The sequence below is a fragment of the Gavia stellata genome, chromosome 13, assembly GCF_030936135.1.
Source record: "Gavia stellata isolate bGavSte3 chromosome 13, bGavSte3.hap2, whole genome shotgun sequence".
In the NCBI taxonomy this organism is placed as follows: Eukaryota; Metazoa; Chordata; class Aves; order Gaviiformes; family Gaviidae; genus Gavia; species Gavia stellata.
The window spans coordinates 21,644,889-21,671,111 of NC_082606.1; the positions used below are offsets into that span (position 1 = coordinate 21,644,889).

The 26,223-nt window shown below is 48.6% G+C and overlaps 1 protein-coding gene across 1 annotated transcript in view; it reads right to left on the bottom strand.

The window, feature by feature from the left end:
* IGDCC4 (immunoglobulin superfamily DCC subclass member 4) overlaps window positions 1–26,223 on the bottom strand; it is a 95,639-nt gene that overhangs the window by 16,172 nt on the left and 53,244 nt on the right. Inside the window, exons 5-11 of the mRNA XM_059824084.1 lie at window positions 12,275–12,409; window positions 9,426–9,581; window positions 8,482–8,892; window positions 7,574–7,738; window positions 6,325–6,462; window positions 4,702–4,872; window positions 3,866–4,099 (exon numbers count right to left, since the gene is read on the bottom strand). Coding sequence (XP_059680067.1) covers window positions 3,866–4,099; window positions 4,702–4,872; window positions 6,325–6,462; window positions 7,574–7,738; window positions 8,482–8,892; window positions 9,426–9,581; window positions 12,275–12,409 — 1,410 coding nt within the window. The remainder of the gene's footprint in view (window positions 1–3,865; window positions 4,100–4,701; window positions 4,873–6,324; window positions 6,463–7,573; window positions 7,739–8,481; window positions 8,893–9,425; window positions 9,582–12,274; window positions 12,410–26,223) is intronic.

Below are 26,223 nucleotides of genomic sequence, written 5' to 3' on the forward strand. Positions count from 1 at the left end.
AAGCAGAATAAAACCTTTCTTATTGATGCCAATTTTATTATTACTGCACTGATTACGCTCCCAGAGGCTAATGGTACCAATTACCAAAGGCTTTCTCTGCTCCACAACACATGTTCGCGCTCAGAATATAAAAACAGTTCAGCCACATTTTTCTCCCTGAAAGAATCCCAAAAGCAAACAGTTTTGTCTGCCTCCAAGGCAGCCTGATCTGCATTTCCACACTCTCCAGCCACACTAAAACGTTTCAAACCCACACAAGGGGGATGAGACCAAAGGGCACTCAACTTCCAAACGGCTGGGACCACAGCCTTGGTGGAACAGAGAACCCCACAGCCTGTCTCCCACCAGCACACACACTCCGCCTCCTGCCTGAGCGTTTGGCTGGGCTTCATGGGGACACGAGCTCATCGTGGATGATGCGATCCAAAACGATGAGCCAGAACTCACAGATGTGATACAGCTGTGGGCAGCTCCTGTTGGAGAACGAAGTGAAGGAAAGGACAAGTCCTCCATCTCCATCCCTGCACAGGATCAATACAGCAGCCACTTACACGTGAAGCCAGGGGAGCTCTACCATAAGATCAAGCAATTCACATTCTGAAAATAGGGGTATTTTGGATTTCTCAGTCAGACGCTTGGCTTCAATTTTTATACACAGGCCCAGATGTTCAAGCTCTTAGAACATGCAGACATAAAGCTCTATCAAGCTGTCAAGAAGCTAGTAGACAGCATGAAAACAGATGTATTTCACTGCATTCCATCATACATTAAATATAAGCAGAATAATCTAGTCCAGATCATTTCAAATCACTAATCTGGATGACTGCATAATATATCCAATATGCTAAATATGTTGTTTCATTCAGTTTTTCAAGGTGTTCACATTGGCCAGATGCCATTTGCCATACTTTCCTATAAGTGGAAAAACACCCTCATTTCCAGGGAGTCACTCCCAGAGGAATGCAATCTTCCTTCAGGGGAATGTGGAAGACAGGATCAGATTCTTACCATTTATTTTTCATGTAAATTATAGCCCTGCTAGTTGCACACCATTACAGAGACTAACTGCTAGCACATAGATGGAAATCAATGAAAATTTCTCAGGGAAAAGCCCTCCTGGTGATTCGGGACAGCTTCCTTTTGATTTTGTGGGCTCATGAAATTGCTGTATTTCTTACGTGCCTTTGAGAACAGCTGCCCACCTCTCTCACAGGATTTCAGCACATACCTCTCAGACAAGATGCAAGACATCATTAGTGATATCACACTAAGGAGACATGGTTTGCTCCAGAGGTTAGCACGAGCATGGGAGGAAAGTCTTCTCTTATCTCAGACAACTCAAATGCAGAGAGCTGAGTCGTTACCAAAGGCAAAAATCAAGCAGCCAGATGCTGGGGGTGAGGCAAAAGATGAGGAAGTCTGCAGGATAAAGAAGTGCTGGGCCAAGCTGGCACCATTTCAGTAGGAGAAAGAGGACCAGCCAGTGCAAGAGAAGACAAAACAAGAATCTTGTGCCGGACCAGCACAAGGATCCTTACTGCAGCCTAAAACACAGCCTGATGTTACAGGAAACTAGGGGAGGGAAACACGGGCAAGGCTCTTTGCTGTGTAATAGTTGTGCTATCGCTCTGAATAAAGAGCAACTGTGCTGAAGAAGCGCTGTCCAAAGCTGCTTTCTGCACACCCATCCACCTCTAAGGCATGCCTCTAAAGGAGCTGTCTCCCCACAAAGTGCTTCCCCCTCTTGCCCTGATGTGCTCCTGGCAAAAAAAAACCAAACAAAAAAACCCCACACCCAAGGAAAATCAGGAAATCAAAATCAAGCTACGCAGGAACAAGCAGCGGGACAGGAGTTTTGTCTCTCAGGCCAAACCCCAAACCAAGACAAGAGGCAGAGCTTGGCTTCACTGCCACTGTGGAGACATGGAGCTAAGGGGCATTTAGTGACTGTGCTGCAGCAGTACATAGCCTCCAAAGGGGAACATGGACCTTGTTTGCACTGACATGGTATGCAACCATGTCTGTGCTACAGCCTTGTATTCCCAGTGCCCAACCCTGGGATTTCCTGACACCTTACCTCTTCAAGCTCTTGACACAAATTGTAGTTTCAGCCGTGACACTTCTTCAACAGCCCACCTCCCATGGGGCAGCCTGGGCAAATCTCACTCTCCCACCAGACAGCACCATTCACCACACGCAGCCCCCTTACCCTGACGTCAAGAGATACTCCCAAGAAACAGTGTTGGGCATTTTGTTTGTTTATTTTTACAGAGGGATCTTAGGAAAGGTTTCCACTGCTGTGCTTCCCAGGCAGACATCCATGAGTTGAGAAGTCCCCCCAGCTGATTCCCCATCAGCCAATGTGCAGCAGCGTAGATCACATTAGGGCTGCCAAACTTTCCTGAGACTGCTACCTACTCTGCCTACAAGACCCCTAATGCAGATGTAAGCTCCTGCGCAGGGTAGCTCCCCGCCTAAAACTAAACCCTTCTAAATCCCAACCACTGCTCCCCCTTGTTTCATGTCCAGACCCCCTGCCTTTCTCCATACAGCCAGATTCCTGACCCCTTCCTTTACTATACATGTGCAGGAGCACATCATTCAACAGCGTAAGGGGGGAAAAAAGAGAACATCCACGGCTGGAAGAAACCCAAGACCCTCTTCCTGACACAATGATAGCTGATACACAATCACCAAATCATAAGGAAACCATTAGGGCTTGACGGATGCCCAAATTTAAGGAAGTAATTACAGAAGAACAAGCAGCCTTCTCAGCATCGTCGTGCCAGAGCATTTGGAACCAATTCAGCCCACTCCCAAGTCCCTCTGCTAACTGACTTGCCAGTGGTTAGTGCAGCGCGTGATGATGTTCACATGTGGTTTCCTCAGTGCAATAATTACAGACCTAAATTCTTCAGAGAAACTCATAACTGTTAACACCCTCTCAGTGGCAGGATGGCTGCAACATGACTGGAAACCTACTTAGCGATGACACAAACTGTCTTTCCAGGTGCTGCAGCCTGTCCTTTACACCATGCATAATATATATGTTAGACGTGTAAGATGAACCAGCACGAGAAACACTCGCCTCGCAGTCTCAGCTCACTGGGCAGTAACAGGGATGAAGCATGAAGTTGGGGGATGGAAGAACTCTAAGAAGCAGAATCCTGTTTCAAGGATGCCTCTGCCATGACTCTCTTCTCTCTCTCCATCCTGTGTCAATGGGCAAATCAACTAACTGGTACAATCAGATGTTAGAAACATAACTCCTTATGGGAAACACCAAGCACAGTTAGCCAGGCAGGCAGATCTGACTGTGGTGCAGACTTGTTCTCCAGCCATGGACACTCAGTCTAACCCTTTTCCCTTAGCAGGGAGGTGGAGGAGAACGCTGACCCAAAATTAACATGCTGTAAGTAACCCATCTCTGCATTTTAATACAGAGAGATTTCAAACAGCATGCAATTACGGAGCTTCTTAGAAATATACAGGGAAGGAGAGATCATTGTCCTGACTGGACATTTTAATCTAGGCGCTCTTTATAGTGACACAATAAAAACCACTAATTGATTCAGATCCACTTATTAGCGTACAGTAAGTATATTAGTAGCCCTTGGTTAAAAATATCCCTGCTACATGGGCATCAGAAATTTCTGTGTTTTAAACTCTGCTTAGAACAAGCCCCAAGAGCTTCACTCCAGAAATTATTTTGGGTGCTCTTAAAAAAGCTCACATGGTCCTGGTCCTACATATCTACAGCCAAGCAGATAACTGAGCCTCTTGGAAGCACTCGGGACTGCTACAAAGTGCAAGAGACAGACCCTGGGTTTCCACACCAACTGCTAAGAAGATGTAACCAGCTAACCTAGTCGAGTCAGCTCGTACTGCTTCACTTTCTTCTTTAGTTTTATGGGTCCTACATCCCAGCTCTCATCTTCAGCACCATCCAAAGGGCTTTCATCGCTGGACTCCTCTGGGCCCACTTCTCGGTAGTAGAGCTTGTAGCCAGATATTTGGGCATGGTTGGCTGGGGGCTGCCACGTTATCAGGAGAGACTCCATCTTTGCTCGGACTTTTAATTCTGTCGGGGCAAATGGAACTAGAAGAAGAATAGGACAAGAAAAAAAAATGTTCAGCCGCCTGTCTCCATTTCCCTGCTCTGCTGAATCCTCCCTGTCCTCTGTAGTGAGGGAGGGGTGTGAGGAAAGGCTGTCCTGTGAGTGGGATGTCTCCACTATCTTACAGTGGAAAGTGGTACAGTTACGCTCTACTGTTGACTTTACCAGCTGGCTGATACAGGAAAAAACAATGCCACAAAGCCACTATGGGAGTTTCTCAATGCATTCTGAAATACCACCGTCTTTAACCACTGCTGGAGTCTGGCTCAGGCTCACCTCTGTTTCGCAGAATTGTCTATCCACTCCCAAGTGTCATAACATTGGGGGTTGGGTTTTTTGTTTCTTTCTTCCTTTCTCTTTTAAGAATTTTCACAGCTGCACATGGAGGGAGGAAGACCCACTACCCAGGCAAGCAGCAAGACATATAGGAGCTGCTCAACAGCAAGATAAAGGGTGGGTACTTTGGTAACCAAACCCAACAGTTACAATTCCCTAATGAAAGCAAATATCTCTGATTATGCCTCAAGTTCCCCAATGTCTTGCACACCCTGCCCCAAATCCCAGGCATTACCCAGCCTCCTACCATGCGTCTGGTTGTCTCTGTCAGGAGTCCGATGCTGGGTCCACTCAGAAGGGGCCCCATAGCCCACGCTGGTGCTGGCCGCGATGCGAACTTTGTATACTTTGTTGGGATGGAGGGAGTAGAGAGTGATTTGTGTCTCATTTCCACTCACTTCAATGGAGGTAACCTGATCTGCTGGAACCAAGGCGACACCGTTGAAAACATGGTTTTCCCAGTCAAAGGGAAATACAGCTGAGCAGCCACAAAGCCTAGCTACCCCCACGTGGTCTGCACGCCCTGGGCTTTGCCCGCTGCAATCTCATGCCACCGGGAAAAACTAGAACTAAATACTGGGCAGAGCTGATATCCTGGCTGACAAGCCCCTTCAGCACATTCAAAACTGCAGGTTGCCTTCAGCACCGCTGAGCCTGCCTGGAGGGGAGCTGTCAGAAACCTTGCTGCTGCTGACCTGATGGCAGAACATGAGCACAGCTGATGGTACGTTCCCGTGCTTCTCATTACTTATTTAAATCCTCACCTTAATTTGAACCAGAACTGTCCAGCAGCCCTGCTTTCTGCAAAATTCACACCTTCACCCATGCCAGACTGAGGTTTTATCACTCCCTTTTCAGCCCACCCAAGTTCATAAGGGAGGTAACAGGAAATTTAAACTGAGAATGGCCTGGGATTTTCGCTGTAACAACTAATAGGTCTTGCTGAAGATTCGTATTGCCTGTTTGGTAAATGCAGAGGTCTTGCTTTTCGGCTTCGCCTGGCATAAACTCAGCTGGGAGCACAGTCCCTGCTATGTAACAGCATATTGCTGAGTGTGATCCCTAGACTGCAAATGTTTCCAAGGTTTTACAATGCCACAGAGCCACATGCAGGCTCAGGGCAAAAAACCAAAAGCCCAAAGTCACAGCGCAGACTACTAATCCAGATCAAACACATGGGAACATGTCCAGCACTTCATCACACTCCCCATCCTTCTCTTAGTAAGAATCATGACCCTGGGAAGTGAGAAGCTGCAGAGCTTTGATGGTTTTAAGAGCAAATACCCAGAAGGATTTGCAAAGCAAGCACATGTGGAATTGGAACAGCAGCATCCAGCATAGGTAAATGTTACCATCCCTGCTGAAGGCTTCTTAGAGTGTCTGACAATATAAATAAAACTGGATAAAACTCAGCAATAGAGCAACACAGCATGGCCAGGATACTTGCTTTTTTTTCCACAAGGATCACTTTGATTAGACTCCATTTTAAAGGAATCGAATGCACTTACCCTTCTTCTCCAACCAGCTTAAAGCTCCTCCCCCAAAACACACAGTGCAGATGGCACCAAAGGGTTACTCATGCAGACATTCACGGGACAGCACAAACACACAAGCATCAGGCCATTCCCCTGGGGATGCAGGCTCCTCCACAATCACAGAAAAAGGCCCCTCAGAGTAGCATGAAGTAGAACAGCATCAGCACTGCTGTGACCATCAACAGCAGAGCCAGGCTAAAAGAGGGCTGTTCTCCTCCCCTGGGTAAAAAGGGGTCCCTCTGTTTTCAGCCTTGCACCTCCTTCCCTTGATATGACATGCTGTTAACACTGCTGGAGCAGAAGACACAACCTCCCCCAAATGGTGTTTCCCTCACCTTCCTTGAGGGTGCAGTAGTCGATCTTGTACTTCGTTATCTTGCCGTTACTCAGCTCTGGAGGGGGAGGCAGCCATGTCACACGGATGTCACCAGGAGTCATGCTTGACAGGGACAGCTGAGGAGCAGCACTAGGAACTGGGCAGAAGCAACAACGGGAAGTCAGCAAAGACTGATTGCCGCTGCTCTCTGAGTTGGCTGGAGGCCACTATCTGGTCTTGGCCCTGCCCAGCCACCGGTAACATGCTCTCTATCCCGGGAGGAACCAATACCCCACAGCTCTTCAACAGCTCAGAGCATCGGCAGGTGTCTGGGGAGGGGAGATGGGGCGGTGCTCAGCTTCAACAGGCTGATCAGAGCCTGCTGGCCCCACCCACACTGCTCCCTAGGGACCCCGTGTCCACTGCAAACCGGGCAGGTTAGCACAAACCAGCTAATCAGCCTATGCTGTACTGTGGAGCACGAAGGAGACACTAAAGGAAGTGGCTCATGGATCCAGACTTCAATCTGGGAATCCCCATTCCCTGGAGTATCACAGCTCTGTGCTGCAGGCAGCTTTCATGCTTTCAGCTCAGCTTTTCAGGCTTCAGACACATACACGTGGGACCACGCAAGTCCACTCTGTCAGGAGTACTAAAAGCACATAATGCACCCTGCAGCATAGCAGGGGCTTGCACGAGGTCTGCCAAAACCATCACTTCTTGCCCCTGTCCTGCAGTCTGTTGAAAACCATACATGTCCTCCCCTGTGGGGCAGCTGTCCTTCTGGCACTCTGCCTTTACCACTCACAAAACGCTACGTGATAAATGGTAAAATCAACACAAACCAATGGCTCTTATGGGATCCAACCTCAAGGCTGCTCCCAACCCTACAAATTACAATAGACATCTTTCTTTGGAGCTGAAATTGAGTCTGGCCCAGAGTCAAGTTTGGAGCAATATCACATGAGCTAGGTGAAAGCCCAGAGGAGCTGACCGCAGTTCCCACAGGACTCTCGTGGGCCCCAGTGTCAGTGAGGTCATTTTCATGCTCTTCATCACCCAAGCTGACAATCAGACCAGGGTGCTTTGTTTTCGGTTCGTTTGTTGTTTGGGTTTTTTTTTCAAAAGGGCTTCTGGCAAGAAGCTGTAGAAGCAGCGGGTTTGAGTTTCTAGGAGCTGATACTATTCTCCGTAGCTTATTCAATGCTCACCATGAAAAAGGCCAAGAACATTTTTTAAGCACCAGTACCGATCTAATTCAAACGCACCATCCTCCAGGGTCTGAACAATGATGGAAGAGGATGTCCGGCTGGCTCCGAGCTGAGAATACGCGACCACGTAGAAAACATAGTTGGTATTGGGTTCTAGGTCCTTGACTTGCAGCTCAGTGGTATCGTTATTGACAGCAAACTGGTATTCCACGTTATCTGTTCCTAGAGCCAAGGAAACACTGATCAGCAGGTCAGTGAACTGCCAAGACACTCCTCGAAAAATCACTGAACTTGCAAGGTTCACAGTGTAAATCCACCTTAAAAAGAAAAAATCACTGTGTCTTCTCCAATTTCCCCAGCACCTGCACAAACTCCATCTCTTATGTGAACTCTCTGGGCAGAAACATTCAATGCCTCAATGTTAACATCTCCATTTTGACTCAAGCCCCTTAATCCATGCTAAGGCATCTGAAGTTACCAGCTTAATTTTCAGAGGAGCTCTGGCAACAGTTCAGCAAGCATATGGGCTTGCTGGCTGTTTGGGAAGACAGATCCCAAGAGACTCGAGTGCCTCACTTCAGATTCTGGGTGTGAATAATTTAGCGATTACCCCTGTACACAATGTAGCTGTTTAATATCTCCATTAATAATCACACCCTTTGCATATAAAATCAATGTGTTGGAGGGAAAAATAAAGAACAGAAATAAATTTCCAGAAGTGCCTGGTCCCACTAGAATCCAGACAACTTAGCTACGTGGATATGCTACTGCTGGTCAACAAGTTAGTATATGTCGGCTAATCCACAGGCACTGTCACAGGCTGATGCTGTGAAAATTCCTTTACCTGCAATGAAAAGGGCTAAACTAACTGGAATTGGCCCACACTTGTCACTAGCAGGGAAAGAAAGTCAACCTGTGCTTTGTACCTGCAACACAGCTGTGTTGCACAGGCAGATAACACCTACCCACAGCCCGCTGGTAATGTAACGAGAAGCCAATGATCTGCTCGCTGTTGTACTCTGGTCGCTCCCAGGACACAAGGACTGTGGTGCTGGAGAGGGACACGGCTGACACCTTCTTGGGAGCACTGGGCAAACCCTCACGCACAATCACTGAGAGCTTGGCAGTGGCACAAGCCATGCCCAGGCTGTTCTCAGCCACACACTGATAGTAGCCAGCATCCTCCAACCCGATCTGATTGATCACGAGGCTCCCGCTGCTCTGCACCTTCACCCGCCCGTTGGAGAGGATGGCCTCGCCATTCTTCAGCCAGTGAATGGTTGGGGCTGGCTCGCCCTCCGCCTTGCAGACAAAGCGGGCCGTGCTGGCTCGGGTGCGTGAGATGGTTTCAGGAGCCTGGGAGATGCTGGGTGTAGCTGGGAGGAGGGAGAGAGGACAAATTAATGCAGGAAGGAGGAGGAAAAGATAGCGAAGCAAATCCCTTCTCCTCCCCACTCAGTGCTATGTTTTATTCAGTAGCAGCTTTGCTTACAAGATAGGATTTGCCAGGCAGACTCTAGAGGCTTAATTTAGACTCTGTCCAAAAGGAAAAATAAATTCTGTATCAATCATGTGCTGCGTTCCCTGATCCTAGGCTGTTCTCCCTGCTGGCTTCCATGATACTGAAAGTTAATTGCTGATACAGATTTCCATGGGGAAACACTGGAGAACAAGAATAAGGCATAAAACGGTTCAGTAAATACAAGGAACTAAACCCCAAATTAAAGAGGTAACACTCCCACCGAGAGCTATCCCAACCCAGGGCCTCCTGGCTCTAACCCGGCTCCCGTCTTACCCAACATGGGCCACAAACGCAACTTCTTGGGGATCTCCTGGATGTCAGTCCAGGTAATCCCCAGCCACCTGGCCAGCGTTTCTACCCAGAGTGTTCATCCTGCTCTCTACTCACCAAGGACCCGGAGCTCAGCTGCGGCCGTAACGAACTGCCTGGTCTGGGGTTTGTTAGCACGGCAGACATACACCCCTGAGTGATGGGGCTGGCTGGAAGGAATGAGGAGATTTGTCCGGCCCAGCACAATCACATCTGTGGAAACGGGCTTTCCATCTGCAGGAAGAAACATGCACAAATGTGGGAGGGAGCCTCAAGCTGCCCTTTAGGAGGGCTTGTAAACAGAGCATCTACTAGAGCCAGGATCACAGCTAGGGAGCAGAGAGACCCCCAAATCCCAAACCCCAGGCTAGAGGAGGATTCCTGCTGGGACAGTGCTTGACCAAGTGTCAGCCAGCCCAAGCCAACATTGGCCCAAGGTTTAGTTTAGCCTGCAGTAACAGAAAAAGTTCTGGTTTGGATTAAAATAGTCTCTGATGCCTAGGGTGTGGCTGCAATGAGACCCCCTAGGAATAGCACATTCAAGGGAAAGCTATGCTAACACACGTTTTGGAAAAGCTACTGGATCTGCCTGCTGACCCCCACGCACACCACACATGCTTCCTCCCCTCACTCGTTAACGCAAACGTCAGCAAGAGCGCTGCATCACTAACAACTCAGGGTTCTTTTCTCCTCTGGGTCCCGGACGTGAACCCAAATTTACTGAACTTCATGATTCATTGTTTGCCCCCAGCTTGGCTCCTGATCTGTAAGGTATCAGGAAGACACCTGGTGCTCTCCCTGGGGCTCTGGTGCTTGGGTCAGAGACATGAGCTGCCCTCTTCCCATTCTCCTGGCTAGATGCTCAGCACTGCTGAGTCGGGAAGGAGGAAAGGGTGGCTCCGGCTCCCTGGCCAGAAGCTGAGACATCCTTCTACAACTTCAGATAGCCCTAGGCTCCTCAGCACATCACGGTCAAGGCAGTAGGCTGGTGCTGGGCACTGCTTATTCTCAGCATTGTTCTGATGTGAGAAACGTGGGGACCACGGCATTAGTACCTCTGAATGAGTGGGAGAGAGCAAAGCCAAGAGCTGGGGACAGAGTGTGGGCAAGCACAGTCTGGCTGAGGAAAGGCTCGGATGGGAGGTCAGGAACTGACCTCCCATCAGCTAGCCTCCAGGCTAGCTCTACCACAAGTCAGCAATTTGGGAGAGCCAGTCAATTTGTGCAGCACCTGTGCAACACCAGACCTCGTCCCTCTCCACCTGCAGAAGCACGGGTGTCTCTCTGACAGCAAAAACTCAGTACTTGCCTGCCTTTGCCTCTCACAGATTCAGCTGAGCCTGTACATCGAGACCGGAGCAAGCTCTCCCCCTCCACTGGGAGCAGCTGCACCTACTTAGCACTATCAGCAGGGAGCACAGCTGAGATCAGATCCTCTGCCCCCTCCATCCATTTTGGGGGTCTTCAGGTGGCCTCACAGTTCAGTGGCTGCACACTCAGAGGAGGAGAAAATCCCTGTGCCCCATTTGCACTGGAGCAATTTGAAAACCTGACTCCAGATGGTAGCAATTAGCTGACACCACCAAGGCTGGCAAGAGCCAAACTGGCAACCTGAAGGTACAATCCTTGGTGTTACCTACATGACTAATCATCCAGTAACCCAGCCTGCTCCTTAATGAAGGCTTGGAAAGAAACATGCTTGTATAACACAGAATTGTTAGCACAGTTAATCCATCTTTTCTAATTTGAAGACTCCACACTGGGAAGCAGAGGGGGACCAAGCAAACACTTTAAAATAAAGCATGCAAGGAACTGTTTCACCAACCTTTCCTCCCTTCCCCCTCCCCTTCCCCCCATCCAAAAAACTTTCATAGTGATAATCAACTCTAATAATATCTACTCTACCATGGGCATCAGTAGGTCTCAGTAACACGAGTAAGTGATCTAGCATGAGAAAGCTGAGTATTTGTAATTGTGAAGTACACAGGATAACCAGAAACATTTCTGCCAGAACATTTAATCCTTGCTGATTTAATTTCCAAAGTTGTGTCCTCTGAGATTTTTTTGCTCCTTTTTTTTGGGGAAGAGGAAATATTTGCATACACTAAAATCACTGCCTGTGGACAAGTCTGGGATGAAGACCAACCACAATAAATGGTTACAGGGGAGAGGAAACTTAAATCATGACCTGGATTTATGAAAATGACTGAGAGCCTTCTCTGAGGGAGATCTGACTACTGCACTGAGAACGTCTTTAGTCAGAGCCTCTGAAATACATCTGATGGATGTGACACTTGGTGAAGTGACACTAGCATCCTACTCATGACTTAGGCTATCTGCCCTGGGTAATGTATGCCAGTCTGGCTCATTTGTACATCTCTGACGAGACCTAAGCATCTTCTTGATCCTTCCATCACCAATCTGACCACAGTAAGATCTTTGAATAAAAACCTCCCAGCAACACTCCCAGCCACTCCAATCATTAACTTACCATGTTTTATAATCCTGCAAGATAATACAAGTTACTTCTCCAATGCAGTGGCAGATTCCACAGAACCCCCACTAACCTCTGAGTCCCCAGAGGAGTGGCATAGACCTGACCCCATCTCGTGACCTTCACTGCTCAAGCTTATACAATGAGGATGACTAATTTAGATCAAAAGGCATCCAGGCACTAGAACTTCATATATTTCACAGGTCAAACAGCTATAAAGTGAGCTGCACGCTTTGTAACCTTCTAGATTTAATTAGTAATTCCAGTTTAGCAAGGACACCCTGCACTGTGACACCACCTGTGTCATTAGGTACCAACGTAACAAGCACCCTTCCTGTCCCACAGATTTTTCCATCTCTTAATAGATTTTAAAAATAAAGTGTCCACAGGTTCCTCTTGACAACAAAAGCTTAACTCTGTCCCTCGCGCTCACCCTGTCGTATCCAGGAGACGAAGGGGGTGGGATCGGCAGCTGCCATGCACTCCATCACCACGCTCTCCCCGGCCACCACCGTGGTGTTCTCTGGAGCAGCGACGATGGTGACATCTCCTCCTGCTGGCTGGGAACCTAATGTCAAAAACAAAAAGAAAAAAAGTCTGTCTTTCCAAATTGCAAAGTCCCTAGAAAAACTCAGAACATAGAGCCCAGGCACCCCGGCCATGCTCCCCCGGGTAGTCTCACCTGTGGTAACGGCTCATGCATAGTTGGAGGAGAAAAGCAGGTCTTGCTTTTACATGACTACAATATTTTTGCTAAAGAAATGAACAAAGGGGTGCCCTGCGGCTTTACTCTAATCATGCTGGCCCTAGTAAAAATTAGTATCAGGATTTTCACATGGAAAGAAGAGTTTCAATCCAGCACCTTCATCGACTGTTGCCAAACGGATGGTTGTTAATAAGATGAAACAAGACACCGCTATCCTCAAACAGAGCAACAGCAACACAACACACCCTTTACCAAGGCATTGTTAACAGCTCAGAAAGAATCTAGTAACTTGGTTAAAGAAATTCTAACACAGATGCGGTACTGTAAACTGCAACAAAGAGAGGTCAAGCCTCTGTGTCCAGGTCTTCACCTGATGGCACAAAGACTGAATCAGTCATTACACATCTGGAGAACAGAGTGCTATTTAGCTTGTATGTGCACAGATGAACAGCCAACACATAAATCAAGCAACGTTTACAGGAAGATCTATAGGCTGCATTGCAGTGTCTTGAGAACGGGATGGGGATTTTTTTCTTGAAATGAACCTTCGGCCTGCGTCTGCTCACTGCTGAGCAGAGGTTAAGGGAAGGTTAAGGAAATGCCTTTGCAGTGGCCAAATTTCTGTTGTCAGATGAAAACAACCCGAGCACTCTTGAGCAGACCAGACCGTTCATGACCCTCAACAGTAGCAACCCTGTTCTTCCAGCTCTCCCAAATGTGTCTAACTCTGAGGGACGCTTTTGTTGTTGTCCTCATGAAGGGAGAAATAACTACAGAGGAGTCACATAGTACAAGTCATTCTTAGGCCTGCTCCAGGTGCTCCCATGATCTAGCAGAGAAAGTTGTTGGCAGCAGGTCTCAAACAAATAAAAGCAGGGCCTTTTTGCACAGTACAAACTCACTGTCTCAAGATGCTGCAGAGTTCAAAAACCAAGAGGTTCAGACAAGCTCATGAAGGACACATTCACTGGGACCATTAAATACGAAGTCTCACTGCATTCCCCAGCCCAAGATGTTCCCACATCCCCACCTGCCAGATGCTGAGGGAGATGTGCAAGGAAAGCACCATGTCCTCCCTGCCCAGCTTTTTCACATGCTTTCTTCTAGCATCTGCTGTGGTCACTTTTAGAGATGGCACTGCAATGGCTGGACCTCTGGCCTGACCCACACCAGCCATTCATGTGGCATCCAAGCAACACTCCTTGATACTCGACTTTCTTGGGAATATAAACCAGAGAAGCTTTAGCCTCAGCCCGCTGGCCTGCCTGCATGGCAGGAGGCTACACACTGCTGCACCGAACGTGCTGCGCTCAGCCCATCTCCAGGCTCGTTGCCATTTACTCTAGCACAGAAGTCTTGCCAAAGAGAGTTGGTTCAACACTGAAATTTTCTTGCAGTCCATACATGCGTGAAAGGGATTTCTATCTGTAGTATTACGTGAGCACAGTGGAAAAGGAGCTAATAAAATCCCCAAGACACTGAAGGAAAACAGGAGAGAGCAGGAACCGGTGCTTGTCCAGCAGATGGAAGCAGAGACCGAGGAGCGCCCGCGGTCCCTACCTGGGGCAACGGCTGGACCACTCTAAACTGCAACCCCAGCCCTGGGCAAACACCAGCAGTAAGAGCTGCCCTGGGGCATGAAGGAAAAGCCAAGCCAGCTAACCTCCTTCCAGTGGAACAAGTACGCTACGCAGAGAGCCTGGTGTGTACCGGCACATACAATCTCCTTTTGTGCCTACAGCACGGTGTGGGCTGGCCAGGGCTTTGCTACATTCATATACGTTAGGTGTTAACATCATTCATGCCTACAGACACTTTCAGCCTCACAGCCATCACATCCAGCCGCAGCAGGACAACTTGAGGGACAGAACAGGGACAAGAAGAAACCACATCAGACTATGGATTCAGAGGCCTCGTTGACAAACAGATCAAAGTCCTGGCCGCTCTTAACTGCGGCGCCAAGGCTGGGCTTGAGAACTACTGAGACAGAAAATGGGCTTAATGCAAAAAACAGGCACGAGAGCTTCCACAACAGGCACGTCAGCTGAAGGATCAGAGAAACACAAGGCTCTTTGGAACAGCAGCTTTCTTTTAACTTCAGCGCCAGTTCAACAAAGCACTAAAATCTACAAGTAATCATTAGTCCTGCAAATAATTGAGTGCAGGGACTCCAGTGAGACCCAGCTGGATGGATGAGGCTGCTGAGCACATTGCTAAAGTGAGGCCTCTACCCTTTCTCTACCCCATACGGCAGAGAGGGAGGAGTCAACATCGAAGAAAGAACAAGGAGAAGGAGCTTTCCAGCCAGGATTTAGAAGAACACACAGAAGAAAGCACCAGAAGCAAAGGAACAGGCTTTTATAGCAGCCATTACAGGGAAGGCCACAGTGCTGGGAAGACACTGGAGAACCCAACAAGCTGTGATGAGGTTGGTTTTAAGAGTGAGCTGGGGAAGGAGGTGCAAAGGAGCCAGGTGAGAAGCTGCTCTTTGCTGAGGGGCTGGCAGCATGGCTGGACATAGTCACACATCTCTGCAGTCCACACGCTCAGGCCCGGCTCACCCTGCTGCCGCGGCAGCTTTTGATGAAAATGAAGAGGGCAGCAGCCTACACCCCAGGTCCTGGGAGCAGGAGTATATGGGGACAGACTTCCAGCCTACCACAGGAGTAAGCTTCTTTACCCAACACCACCAGCTGCCAGCATACCTACTGGGCAGAATATGGCTGAAATGCGTCTGTGTGCATAAAACTGTCCTTTTCTGCAGGGCTGGGGGGAAAAAAATAAATCTAGAGTAAAAAAATAACATCAGCCAGATGGCAATATATTCCCTGCCAGATTTCCAAGCAGCTTTCTCTACCAAGCTTAGGGCAGAGGAAGAGAGCAAACTCCTCAAACCTGACTTAAACACTCTTCTGTTGCATTCAGGTGCACGGCTGCTACTGCTGGCTGGCAAAGGCACCTTACAGGTTATAGAAACTTCATGTGAAGGCACTTGTCCCATATGACTCGGTCCCTCAACAGCTGCCTTGTAGTGCTGTCAGTCTCTAGGAGAGGGATTTTACGAGCTGCACAAACCCTCACTCTCAAACGGCCCCAGGAGCCACCAGCCCAGCTCTGAAATCCCCTGGTTTAGCAGAGCTGCTGCGAAGCGCTGCTGTAAAGACACAGCCTATAGCTTCACCTTTCCTTGGGGCCTTGCATTTCTCCTGGCTGGCAAAGGACCAACGAACCGCTTCACCACCCTCACCCTGAACAGTCCCGCAGCAGCACCACGTGCTGCCCTTCCCTCTGGTGCTGCCTGTCCCACACCCTGGGTGCTCGGGAAGGGAACGAGCAAGGAGCTCGCTGGTGGCCAGCAGAAACCAGGCCTGGAGACCCAAAAGGGCTGACAACTAGCTACTTATTAGCTCCATACTTCCTTTGCAGAAGGTAGAAAGAGAGCTGATATGGGGGCCTCCTGCCAGTCAAATCCAAGGGCACAACTCAAGGTCTCGCTGACAACCAAGAGCGGCCACAGCCACAGGCATCTGTAGCTCAAACATCCATTTCTGCTTCCATCTCCCTTGGCCAAAACTCTGGTTCAGCCTTGAAAAACTATTGCAGAAACACATTAGCCCAGACCCCACATCTGTTTGTCACTGATTATTACTGAAATTATATTACAAAACCAAACAGTTCTGCTTGCTTTCCCAGTACATTCCTGGGTGTGTGCATGGATGAATGCCCCATACACCTCCTGCACACAAATGCATTTCTCTCCAGCTTTGTATTTCACTGTGGATCTGCCAAAGTCTACAAGTCAAGCTCCTCTTTAAACTGAGCCCCCTTTAGCATAGATTTTTCACTTGCTATCTCAATAGGTAGGATGGATCACAGGTTAACTGCTTCGAAACTGCTAAGGTTTCGTTTGGTTTTAAGAGTTCCCAAGAACAGTCCTAAGTTAACCAGGAAAATCTCCACGCAGGGGATTCCAAGAAATATCAAAGAGTGAAACCAACGTGAGTTTTTTGCCTCCACTGCCATTAAGATAATTTGAGGTCAAGAGGGAATATTGTCAGAACCAAAGGGAAAAAAAAAAGCTGCAGTTTCCAAGACATCTTTCACTGCCTGAACAAAATAGGTCACTGAATGCACCTGCGCCATGCTTTCCGTTCTGTGCTACTAAAAGCTTTCACAGTGCTGCTATTTAAAACTTCATCGTTGAGATTTGTTCCCCCCCCAGCTTTGTTTTGTCTCTCCAAGTGGCAAAGCTGCTCTAGGCAAAAGCTTTGCACAGCCCAAGGCACAACTTGTGGATTCATATCAAAACTCACTGTCACTCATGGCCTTTGTGGACTTTTTGCCCTTCTGAATCAGATGGATCAATTTTACCCTCTTTTACTGAAAAAACACCTGTAAGGTGCCCAACGTAGCTCTGGCATGACTCAGAGTAGTGCACCAGGACTGAGAGAAATCCTCTGGACACTGAGAAGAGTTAGAGATGAAGGGTCTTTTCCTGCATGGTTTGTCAACCTGTGCATGTGCTTGTGTTTGCACAGGGAGACAGCAAGGGTGCCATCACAGAACAAGAGACAAGACTTCCTGATAATCTGCAGAAATATTTCAAAATATTCTGCCAGGTTTTATTGTTTTGGAATGACTCACTACAGCAGACTTCTCAGTTTATGAGGTTTTCCACTTTCCTACCGTGAGACAAATTTGGGTGCTCCATTTCTTTGTACCATTGCTCTCCTGGGCATCTCTCAGCATCTGGAGCTGGGTTCCAGGGCCAGGAGGTGGGCAGGCACAGAGGAAATACAGCAAATTGCTTATGGTCAAGTGTAGTGCAAAACCAAAAGGAGGTGGGGAGGGGAGCACAGGGAACCTTGAGACAGCAAGCGAGCATGCCAGACAGATCTCAGCACACAGGCTGTCTAACCTCTAAAAATCCAATCTGTATCGTTTCAAAGTGAAGGAAAACTGTGAGCAGGGATGTGAAGGGAGGCACCATGGGGAGCTGCTTGGGACAAAGCTCAAAATGTTTATTTGAAGTTATAGCTTGAGTTGTAACATAGATGAGTGATTTCAAACTCCAAGAGTTTACAACTTAAGTCTGCCTCTAATGCATCCATAATTCATGAGCTATCCTCTCCCGCCTCCCTGCTCTTGTTAGTGCAGAGTATCAGCAAAGAATTCAGGGAGTGCAACAGGAGGAAAATGTTTTTTGTTCAGCCAATTTGTGACGGTCGTTTGCAGTGACAAGAGGATGACTTCTTGGATGGGAACTAACACCTCTCTCCCAACTCCACAAACACCCTGCCTCAGCGAAAGTGCTGCAAGGTTAAACATGACTTGCGTGGTGACACATTCAGCTCTCAGCTGTCAGCAGTTCAAGATTTGGAGATATCCAACAACCAAGCAACAATATTCTGTTCTGCGAACTTTCTCACCCTCTCTGGAGGAGGAGCATGAAACCTTATTCATCCCTGCGAGCCTCCTCTGGGAATAGATTCTAGCACTGAGCAGCTGTTCATTAGAGAAAGTCAATGCTGTCACTACTGTTATTCTGCAGACAATAAAGGAGCAAATTACCCATTGCAAAAGCACACACCTTCAAAAATGCAGGCACTGTGTTTGCAGAGCATGTCCTACTCCCACTCCTTAGCTCTCTCCCTTTTCTCAGACAACTCACAGACCTCCTGGATTGTTCAGGGAGAAAGCTGACAGCAACCACGGAGGAGAAGAAACATCCTCCACACCTGCCTTCCTCCTCCCTTTACACTTTCCTGGAAATTTATCTACAATCTATTTCTACTTCTGGGCTAGACCCAGGACAGGAGATAACTAGCATGTAAAATCTCTAGGCAGGATACTTGCCTAACTGTATCCTAACACTTTGACATATCTGCTTCGGGGGCAATATAAACGACGTCAGATCTCAAACCTGAGCACGCTTAGCAACAAGCATTTCTTCTTTTGTAACTGTTCTCATCTGAACACAGCAAAGCACAGCTTTGCAAACAGGAAAGCAAAACAGCCAAGAAAGGACCAGCACCAGTGATTTTTCAGAAGTGGCTAGAGATTTTGAGTGCTGCCCTGCCAACACCCTACAATTCAGGCCTCCCCAAAGTATCACAAGTCAAACACTGCCTCCTCTCCTCCCCAAACACAGCTCTCGCAACCACGCATCCTTTCTGAAAACTACCATTTGCTTTTCTGGGTTTTTGTTCCACCTTTGCTATACCAGTCCCTATGGCAGTTTGGATCCAAGTTCTGTTTTCCTCCATTGCTGAAGCTGGGGAGGGATGACTTTTGGTTACAAGATTATGGACTCAATTCACCAAACATTTGGTACTGTTTTGATGGTTCTCAGCATTGAAAACTCCTCCTCTGCAGAGGATCAGGCTTTGGTTCACAAACCTTGCAGGAGCTTTTAGACGTGTGCCTCAACAGAAACTCCAGCACTGACCATGCTTGGGTACAGAGACTGCAAAAGTTGGCCCAGTGCAATCTGGCAGCACCAGTGCCCATACCCTCTGTCATTAGAAATGCTCCTTTCTTCCCCTTGTCAGGCAGCTGCAGTGTGCCTGGATCGGCACACAAGTCAGCTTGGACGGGAGGCTGAAAAGGAACTCAGCTTTTATTGCACAAGTAACACTGTATTGGCATAACTGTTTTTTTCTGCCCAATAATATAAATGAGCTCAGTAGATCAGGTTTCTATTGTCTTTTCACCTCACACCCTCAAAACATTTTGTAAGCAGTCATGCATTTGTGAATGCAAAGATTTAACTGAAAAGCTGAACAGGGAAGAATTTATCTCCACATTTTGGAATGGGGAGAGAGTCTCTCTTCCTACTTACTAAGTGCTGCAGCAGAGCAGCTACACACCATTTGTCATCTTTAAAGCAGCATACAAACAAACATGCGTAAAAAATGATTAAAACACAGAAGTTCCATCACTTTCTTAGCGCTATTAAGAGACCCCCACATACAGCACTCTTATCTCAAACTACTATCACAAAATGCCCAAAGAAGTCAGCAAACAGATCCCAAAATACATGGTGCAACCTACACTTCTAACCGCAGGCACAAAACCTGCTCCTTTAACGTCTGCATACACATACGTGCAAAATGGAGAATTTAATATACAAAATACATTTCTATGATTTTAAAAAAAGGGAGAGAGGTTACTGAGTTTGGATGAGGAGTGTTCATTTACTGCCTGGACACACTCCTCAGACCAGCACATGCCACAGCTTTTGGGGCCTCTCCACGGAGCGTGTTACACGCTGAGTGTGGCAGGAGGAGCTGCTCTAGGAACTGCGTTTCACTTGGCTCAAGAAACAGCCTGCTAAACATTTTCCCCAGCTCTGTGTCCTGTGTCTGGAAGCCTGGGGAGCACAGGGATCCCATCCAGACAGGCAGAGGGGCCATCAGGCAGTCCTCTTTCATTCCCCTTGACTTCTCTATACAGCTGACAGATTTCAGCTCAGAAATTAAATCCTTTAATGTACTAGCTCAGCCACAAGTTGACACCCTGAACTATATGTAACCAGAAGCCCAGAAAGAGGCCAAGCAGTGGCAGGTTTCCAGGAACTGCTTTGGATTTTTAGGGGGCTCTTCCCCCACCCCAAACCCTTGCACCTTCGGAGTATGGAGTTCCCTGGACATGTAAAATGTTCAGCTCTGCTGCAAAGCAGTCAGAGTGTGCTTTACCCACCACTCCACCTCCTGTAAAGCTGTCAACATTGGCTCTCTGTTTGCGTACATGCATTTGGAACTGCTCTTCATCAAGCCAAAAGGGACGGGAGCCAGCCAGACTGCACAACGAATTCCTGCTCGCTTCCCCAGCGAGCACTTGGAAGCGCCTACATTTGAACCGCTCCGAGTGGGAGCTAGGCAAAATAAACAGGAGGTGCTGCGCCGACAGCCGCGGCCATGCGGCCCTGTAGCCCCACTGCACAGAGAGCTGCTGCTTCTTAGGAGAATTAGAGCTCTTCTGGTTTTCTGCCACAGGCCCAAGATAGCCAGAGGGTTGGAGACCTCAGGCCATGCATCTGAATCTTAAGAAGCCTGAAGATACATCACAGAGAGTTTCTGGGAGGCAGAAGAAGGAGACCATGAGCTGGAATGTGGCAGAGGCAATAGGAAACCTAAGCTTAGGGCACAGCAGACACTGAGACCTATCAGAAGGACCGTGTTGGAACATCATTGATAATGTCACTATGGTGTATTTAACAAGCCTTTAGCCATTCTCGGCACATTTTCACAGATCTTAGCGCAAACAAACTCCTTGAAGGAAAGTCACTCAGTGTGTGGTAGGATTTAAGCCTCTAGATCAGATGAGAGGCCAACAAAAAAAGAAGTGAAGAAAGGAGTCTCTGAAGCAGTTTGGGGAATGGCAGAGCAGTCTCCCTGCCCTAACCCTAGGACCCAGGCAGCTTACGTTACTCACGCTGAGCCCTTAAAGCACTGCAAGCCCCAGCCATTCCCCAGCAGCTGCCAGGAACACAGACAAGACAGACAGGGCTGCAAGAGGATGCTTTGCAAAGTTATCACCACAGCAGGAACCACCACACTACACCAGGCATGTCCCACAACTGAAAACACCGCTACTGCAACACGCCGTTCTCAGCGGCACAAAGGGCAGAGCCAGACCCCATCCTTGATGTGACCTGGGCTGCTCCAGTCCAGTTCTTCAACCTGCCTGGCTGCTGTGGGCACCAATCCTCCACACAGCTCCAGCACAGTGCCTCAGCCCTGTCCGGCCAGGACGATGTCCCAGCTTCCCAGCAGGGCCAGGCTCTGGTCCGGTGGTTCAAGACAAAGAGAGTCTCCCCTGGTCTCCGCCACTAACTCACTGTGCTGCTGTGGGAACATCTCTCAGCATCTCCGTGACTCCATCCGCTCAGAGTTTGTAACATAGCTAATTCACAGAAGCGAAGATGCAGAAGTAATAGCCAGAAAGCATCAGAAGTCCCTTAACAAAAGCCACAGTATCAGAGATCTAAATATAGACACACACCCCAAATCAGTAAACATCAAACGGCCCTGAGGACCTAAGCTTGCCAGCTTCTGGCATTCAGTGGGAATATACCCACACTTCTTTAACCATCATTACACCAGCTCTCTCTGTCATTTTCCTAGGCCAGCACATCACCTTCCAGGATGACGCAGGAGAAATCTCCAAGCAAAAAGTTGTGAGGCAGGTAAAGATACTGTTACCTCTTGCACAGAAATGAGACAGAAACATGGTCAACAGAAGACCCTTCTGGCTAACAGGTCACAAGCCCCGAAACTACTCCTTACGCAGTCACCTCACCTTGTCTCAGTGACTGGAGCCATTTCACTCCAGTAACTTCCTCCTTGTGCTCAGAGGCTGATACCTATTTCATCACATCTATTTGCGATTCAGATTTATTTGCAACAACAGATCTATTTGCAATTCACATACATCTAGCCACAGCAAAACAGGAACAGGCTGGAGGCCCTGGGCTGTGCAGGAGGACACAACCTGATTTCTTTGCAACCAGGGCTTCTACTCTGCCCCATTCCGTCTGCCAGCAATGGCCATTCACATCACTGTCATGCACGGCTTTGAGAAGAGAAACATCATGGGAAGCCACCTCGTAGCGTGGTCTTCCTGATGCCAGGTATGCAGAATGCTTCCTACAAGCTATACTTCGAACACACAACATGCTGGGAGCCTACAGTAACACAGTCTGGCAGCAAACGAAGACTGCCAACTTGGAAAGAAGAACTAAAAGCAGATGGATGCATCTGCATTAACTCAGGACAATGCAAATCTGTTTTTCTAGGAAAAGTCTGGAAGGAAAGCTGGCTTTCCACGGGAAAAGATCATTAGTGATATCCACAGATTCTGTCAAAGCCCGTCGGCTGGACACTTGCTGAGTGCCGCAGAGAGCCCCGATCTGTCTAAGGCTGTGCTGGAAGACACAGTGTTTGTTAACACCACCTGCCCTTCCTTATCCCAACCTTCTTCTCTTTTCCTGCTTCTCACTCTCGTCCACAATCCATGTAGCATTGCCCCTTGGCGGCACTGGCAACAGAGTTGGCTGAGAGCATCTCTCAGTTACTGAAGGCAAACTCCAGCTGTGTCCTGAGCAATCCCTGGCATCCGAGATATCCAAGCAAGGGCTCAAAGCAGCACGGCTCAGTTCCTGATTCAGCCTCCCCTGTGATCTGGGCCTGTAGATACTGGTAGGTCTTTGGGACTGGGACAAGCCTCCTCCACATGTCTGTCCCATGTCTAAAGCGAGGGGACCGTGAGCTTTGCTATGCCTCTGGACACTTGCAACATCTTCACTCCAGCTGTTAGGACGCTGTAAGCGCCATAGGGCACCACTAGCCCTCAACCTCAGAGAGCTCCTGAGGCTCTGCTGTAACACAGACGATTAATAATTAACAAGTGCCATGAGGAACACAACCACATCAACCTTCCTGTCCTGCAGCCCATTGCGAGCTGCTGACCTAATTATGATCTCTATTCTTAGCTCCCTTCCAGCCTCACCGTGCAGGCGCAGCCTGTTCAATACCCTGCGGGAGAGGCCAGGTGTGATCCCTGCAGTGCAGATGTGCTGATGCACCACAGGGTTACACCACCACCAAAAGAGTCTCAGAGGAGAGCTGAATGAAGCCTGCTGCTTAAACCCTGCTTCAGTCAGAGCCTTACCAAACACCAGCTCTTATTTCAGGGAGCCTCAGAAGCACGGCAGATCTAGACTAATAAGAGATGCACGTAGAGAACACAGGACTGCAAACCATCCCTGAATCCAGCCATCCCTAGCCTTCAGGAGTCGGAGGCAAAGCTGCCTGTAACACACGAACCTGGCCATACCTGACAGCTCCAAATATCATGCACAGCCAAAGCTGCGTGTGGGAGGGACCAGTTTCCCCTCAGGACTTGGAAACAGCTCACCTATTCCCAGTCGTACATCCCTTGTTCTGCTCTATTATCTTTGACACCTCTGTTGCCACTCACTTCGGTGCCAACCCCGGCCTTAGCTGTTCTGCTTAATGGGAGGTGAGGGCTCTGAATTTTGTATCAAACCCTCTGTCACCACAGGCTGCTAGAGCTGTCAGAAGCATGGCATATCATAGCCCCACCGAACTTCACAGACAGCTGAGCTGAAACTCCCCCTCCGGCTCCCAGGAACAGGCTGCTGACACTTGAGCTACGAGAAGCTTTCCCTCGGCGATGTGAGTGGTGTGATGCATGCTGGCCCCATATGAACTCCAGTCAAGGAGAGAGCTGTGTGTTTGGGTGGGTGCCTGACGTATGTCTGCACCAGCCCTTCACAAGTTTCACCCAAAATCTGTGGTCTCAGTCCTGTTCCATGCGTGCTTGAAATTACTAGCATTGCTAGGCTTGGTAAAAGGGAGATGGAGTGAAAGTTTACAGGTCATTTTAGGCAGAAGGTCACTTCTAGCTTTAAAGATCTATTTATTAAGCTAGAAATGCTGTGTATCTCCTCTTTAATCTTGCTGTTCTCCAAATTCACACTTACTGTGGTTTGCTTAGCATCCTCTGCCCCAGAGGAAGATCAAGAGCATTTTTTACGTAATGCATCTGCTGCATTGTGAACAGCTTCCGATACCTGCCGCCCAGGAAACTGGAGCTTTGAAACACACATAAACAGAGTCCTCCTGGCTGAGCTTTTGGGATGTCAAGTGGAGAGCGGTTCCCTGCTTAACTGGTAGTAAAGCGACAGAGCAGAGGGCAAATAAAAACAGGATGCTAAAACGAGAGAGGGAAAAGTGACAGAGGTCTGTGCCCAGCAGAAGAGGCACAAGGAACAGGGACACAGCAATTGCAGGCTGGAACTGGGATGCTGTCTTCTCCAGAGGTGATGCATCACTTGCTGGTTAAACCAACACCTCCCAGTAAAAATACAGCTGCCTTACCCCATGCCATGTTTTCTCTCCCTACAGATTTCCATGACCCTCTTGCCTCCCAGAAGTGCAGCTTTAAGCAGTCTCCTGTGCCCACAAACACAGCTGTGGATAGCTCTCCCCCCATGGCTCTGCCCTCACAACATCACAGGGCCCTGCTGCCTCTGCCACATGGGCTCTGCCAGAGGAAGACCACCCCTGAGCAGGTGGGACCATCACCCCACTTTGGTTAACACTGCCCTTCTCCATCAGTGCCAGCACACGCAACGGGTTCAATGCCCAGCTGCGGTCAGGGAGGGTCAGACCAGAGCAGCACTGACCCTAATCTGAGCTGCCCTGTCCCCGTATTGCACGGCATCCGCACCCAAAGCTGCAAGAGGAGCACAGCACATGTCGTCAGGGCTCAGGCTGAGAGCCAACCCAGCATCCAGCACGTCATTCGCACATGCAAGGACTGAAAATCCACTTGTGGTAACAGCACGTCTGTTTCTGCGAGGTGGTGGCCAACTGCGAGTGCTGCTCACTTTGTCACCACCTTCCCCTCCATCCCCAAAGCTCATCCCATTCAATAGCTGTATTCTCCTACAAGCCGTTGGAGCAGGAACCACCCAGGTCCCAGCACCCAGAGCCAGGCTCTCACTTGGTACCTGCAAGCCACTGCAATACAAACATCAAAAGAACAAAAAACATGAAGGTGTTTCAGCTGCCTCCAAGCTATGTCCCTGTTATCATATTTCATACAAACATTTGGCTGAAAAATACATTTCCTGGGACACTGCTGCAGCAAGCTGCTACAACTGTCAACGTAAATGATGTTCTGCCAACGGCAATCTCGCAGTGTCATCTCTAATAACACAGTACTAAATCCCAACTCACGGGGGACGTGCTCATCTTCTGGAAGACTCTTCAGTGGCACGCTCAGCCCAGACCTCAGTCCTGCTGTACCTACGCCCATCACCCTGATCTGTTCTCCCCATTCCTGCATTTCTTGCAGCACAGGATCACGTGGAGCACGCCTGCGAGACCACTGCACGAACATCGCTGCATAGACGTTTTGCCGGTGCTGGGGGAAGGCTGTCACACGTTCTGATTCTTGCCAGCCTGGTCTGAGGCAAAGGTTTTGCCCATGTACCAGAGCGACATGTCACAGCAATCGTGGCTGCTCTGCAGGCACAGATCAGGAATAGAGTGCAGAGGACACAAGGAAGAAGAACCCCACCCCCACAATCAGGTACATAGCTACATCTTCCTCTGCAAGTGCATCTTGATGCCCAGCTCACCCGAGCAGACAGACCTCCAGCACCAAATGCCCATAATTACTCTCCAGACTGACCCATCACTTCTAAGAGGGCAACTCCAAGGCTATTACATTATCCTTATTTACAGAAGAAGAAATTAAAGTGTTAAGGAACTGATTCTCCTCTGCAGCCTGACAACAGAGAGGAAAGAACGACCCATGAGTCCTGGCTCCCAGGACCATGCTTTGTTGACTCTTCTGCAATGACCATCCTGTAAATGTGGGAAGATACAAACACTGAAATCTACAGGAAGGAGCTGGGGGGTCAGGATCTTAAAATGAATGGTCTTGTTTTAATCTCTTGTACTTCTCCCAGCCCAATCAAAACTCTATTATATTCTAAAATTGCTAAGATCTTTAACTTTCTTCAGGTCACTTAGGGGACACCACACTCCCTACACAGACTCAAAGGGATTAAAAACCAAGAAGGAAGGAGAATTTTTTCAAGACCCCCAACACTGTGCAACTAAAAATAATACAATGAA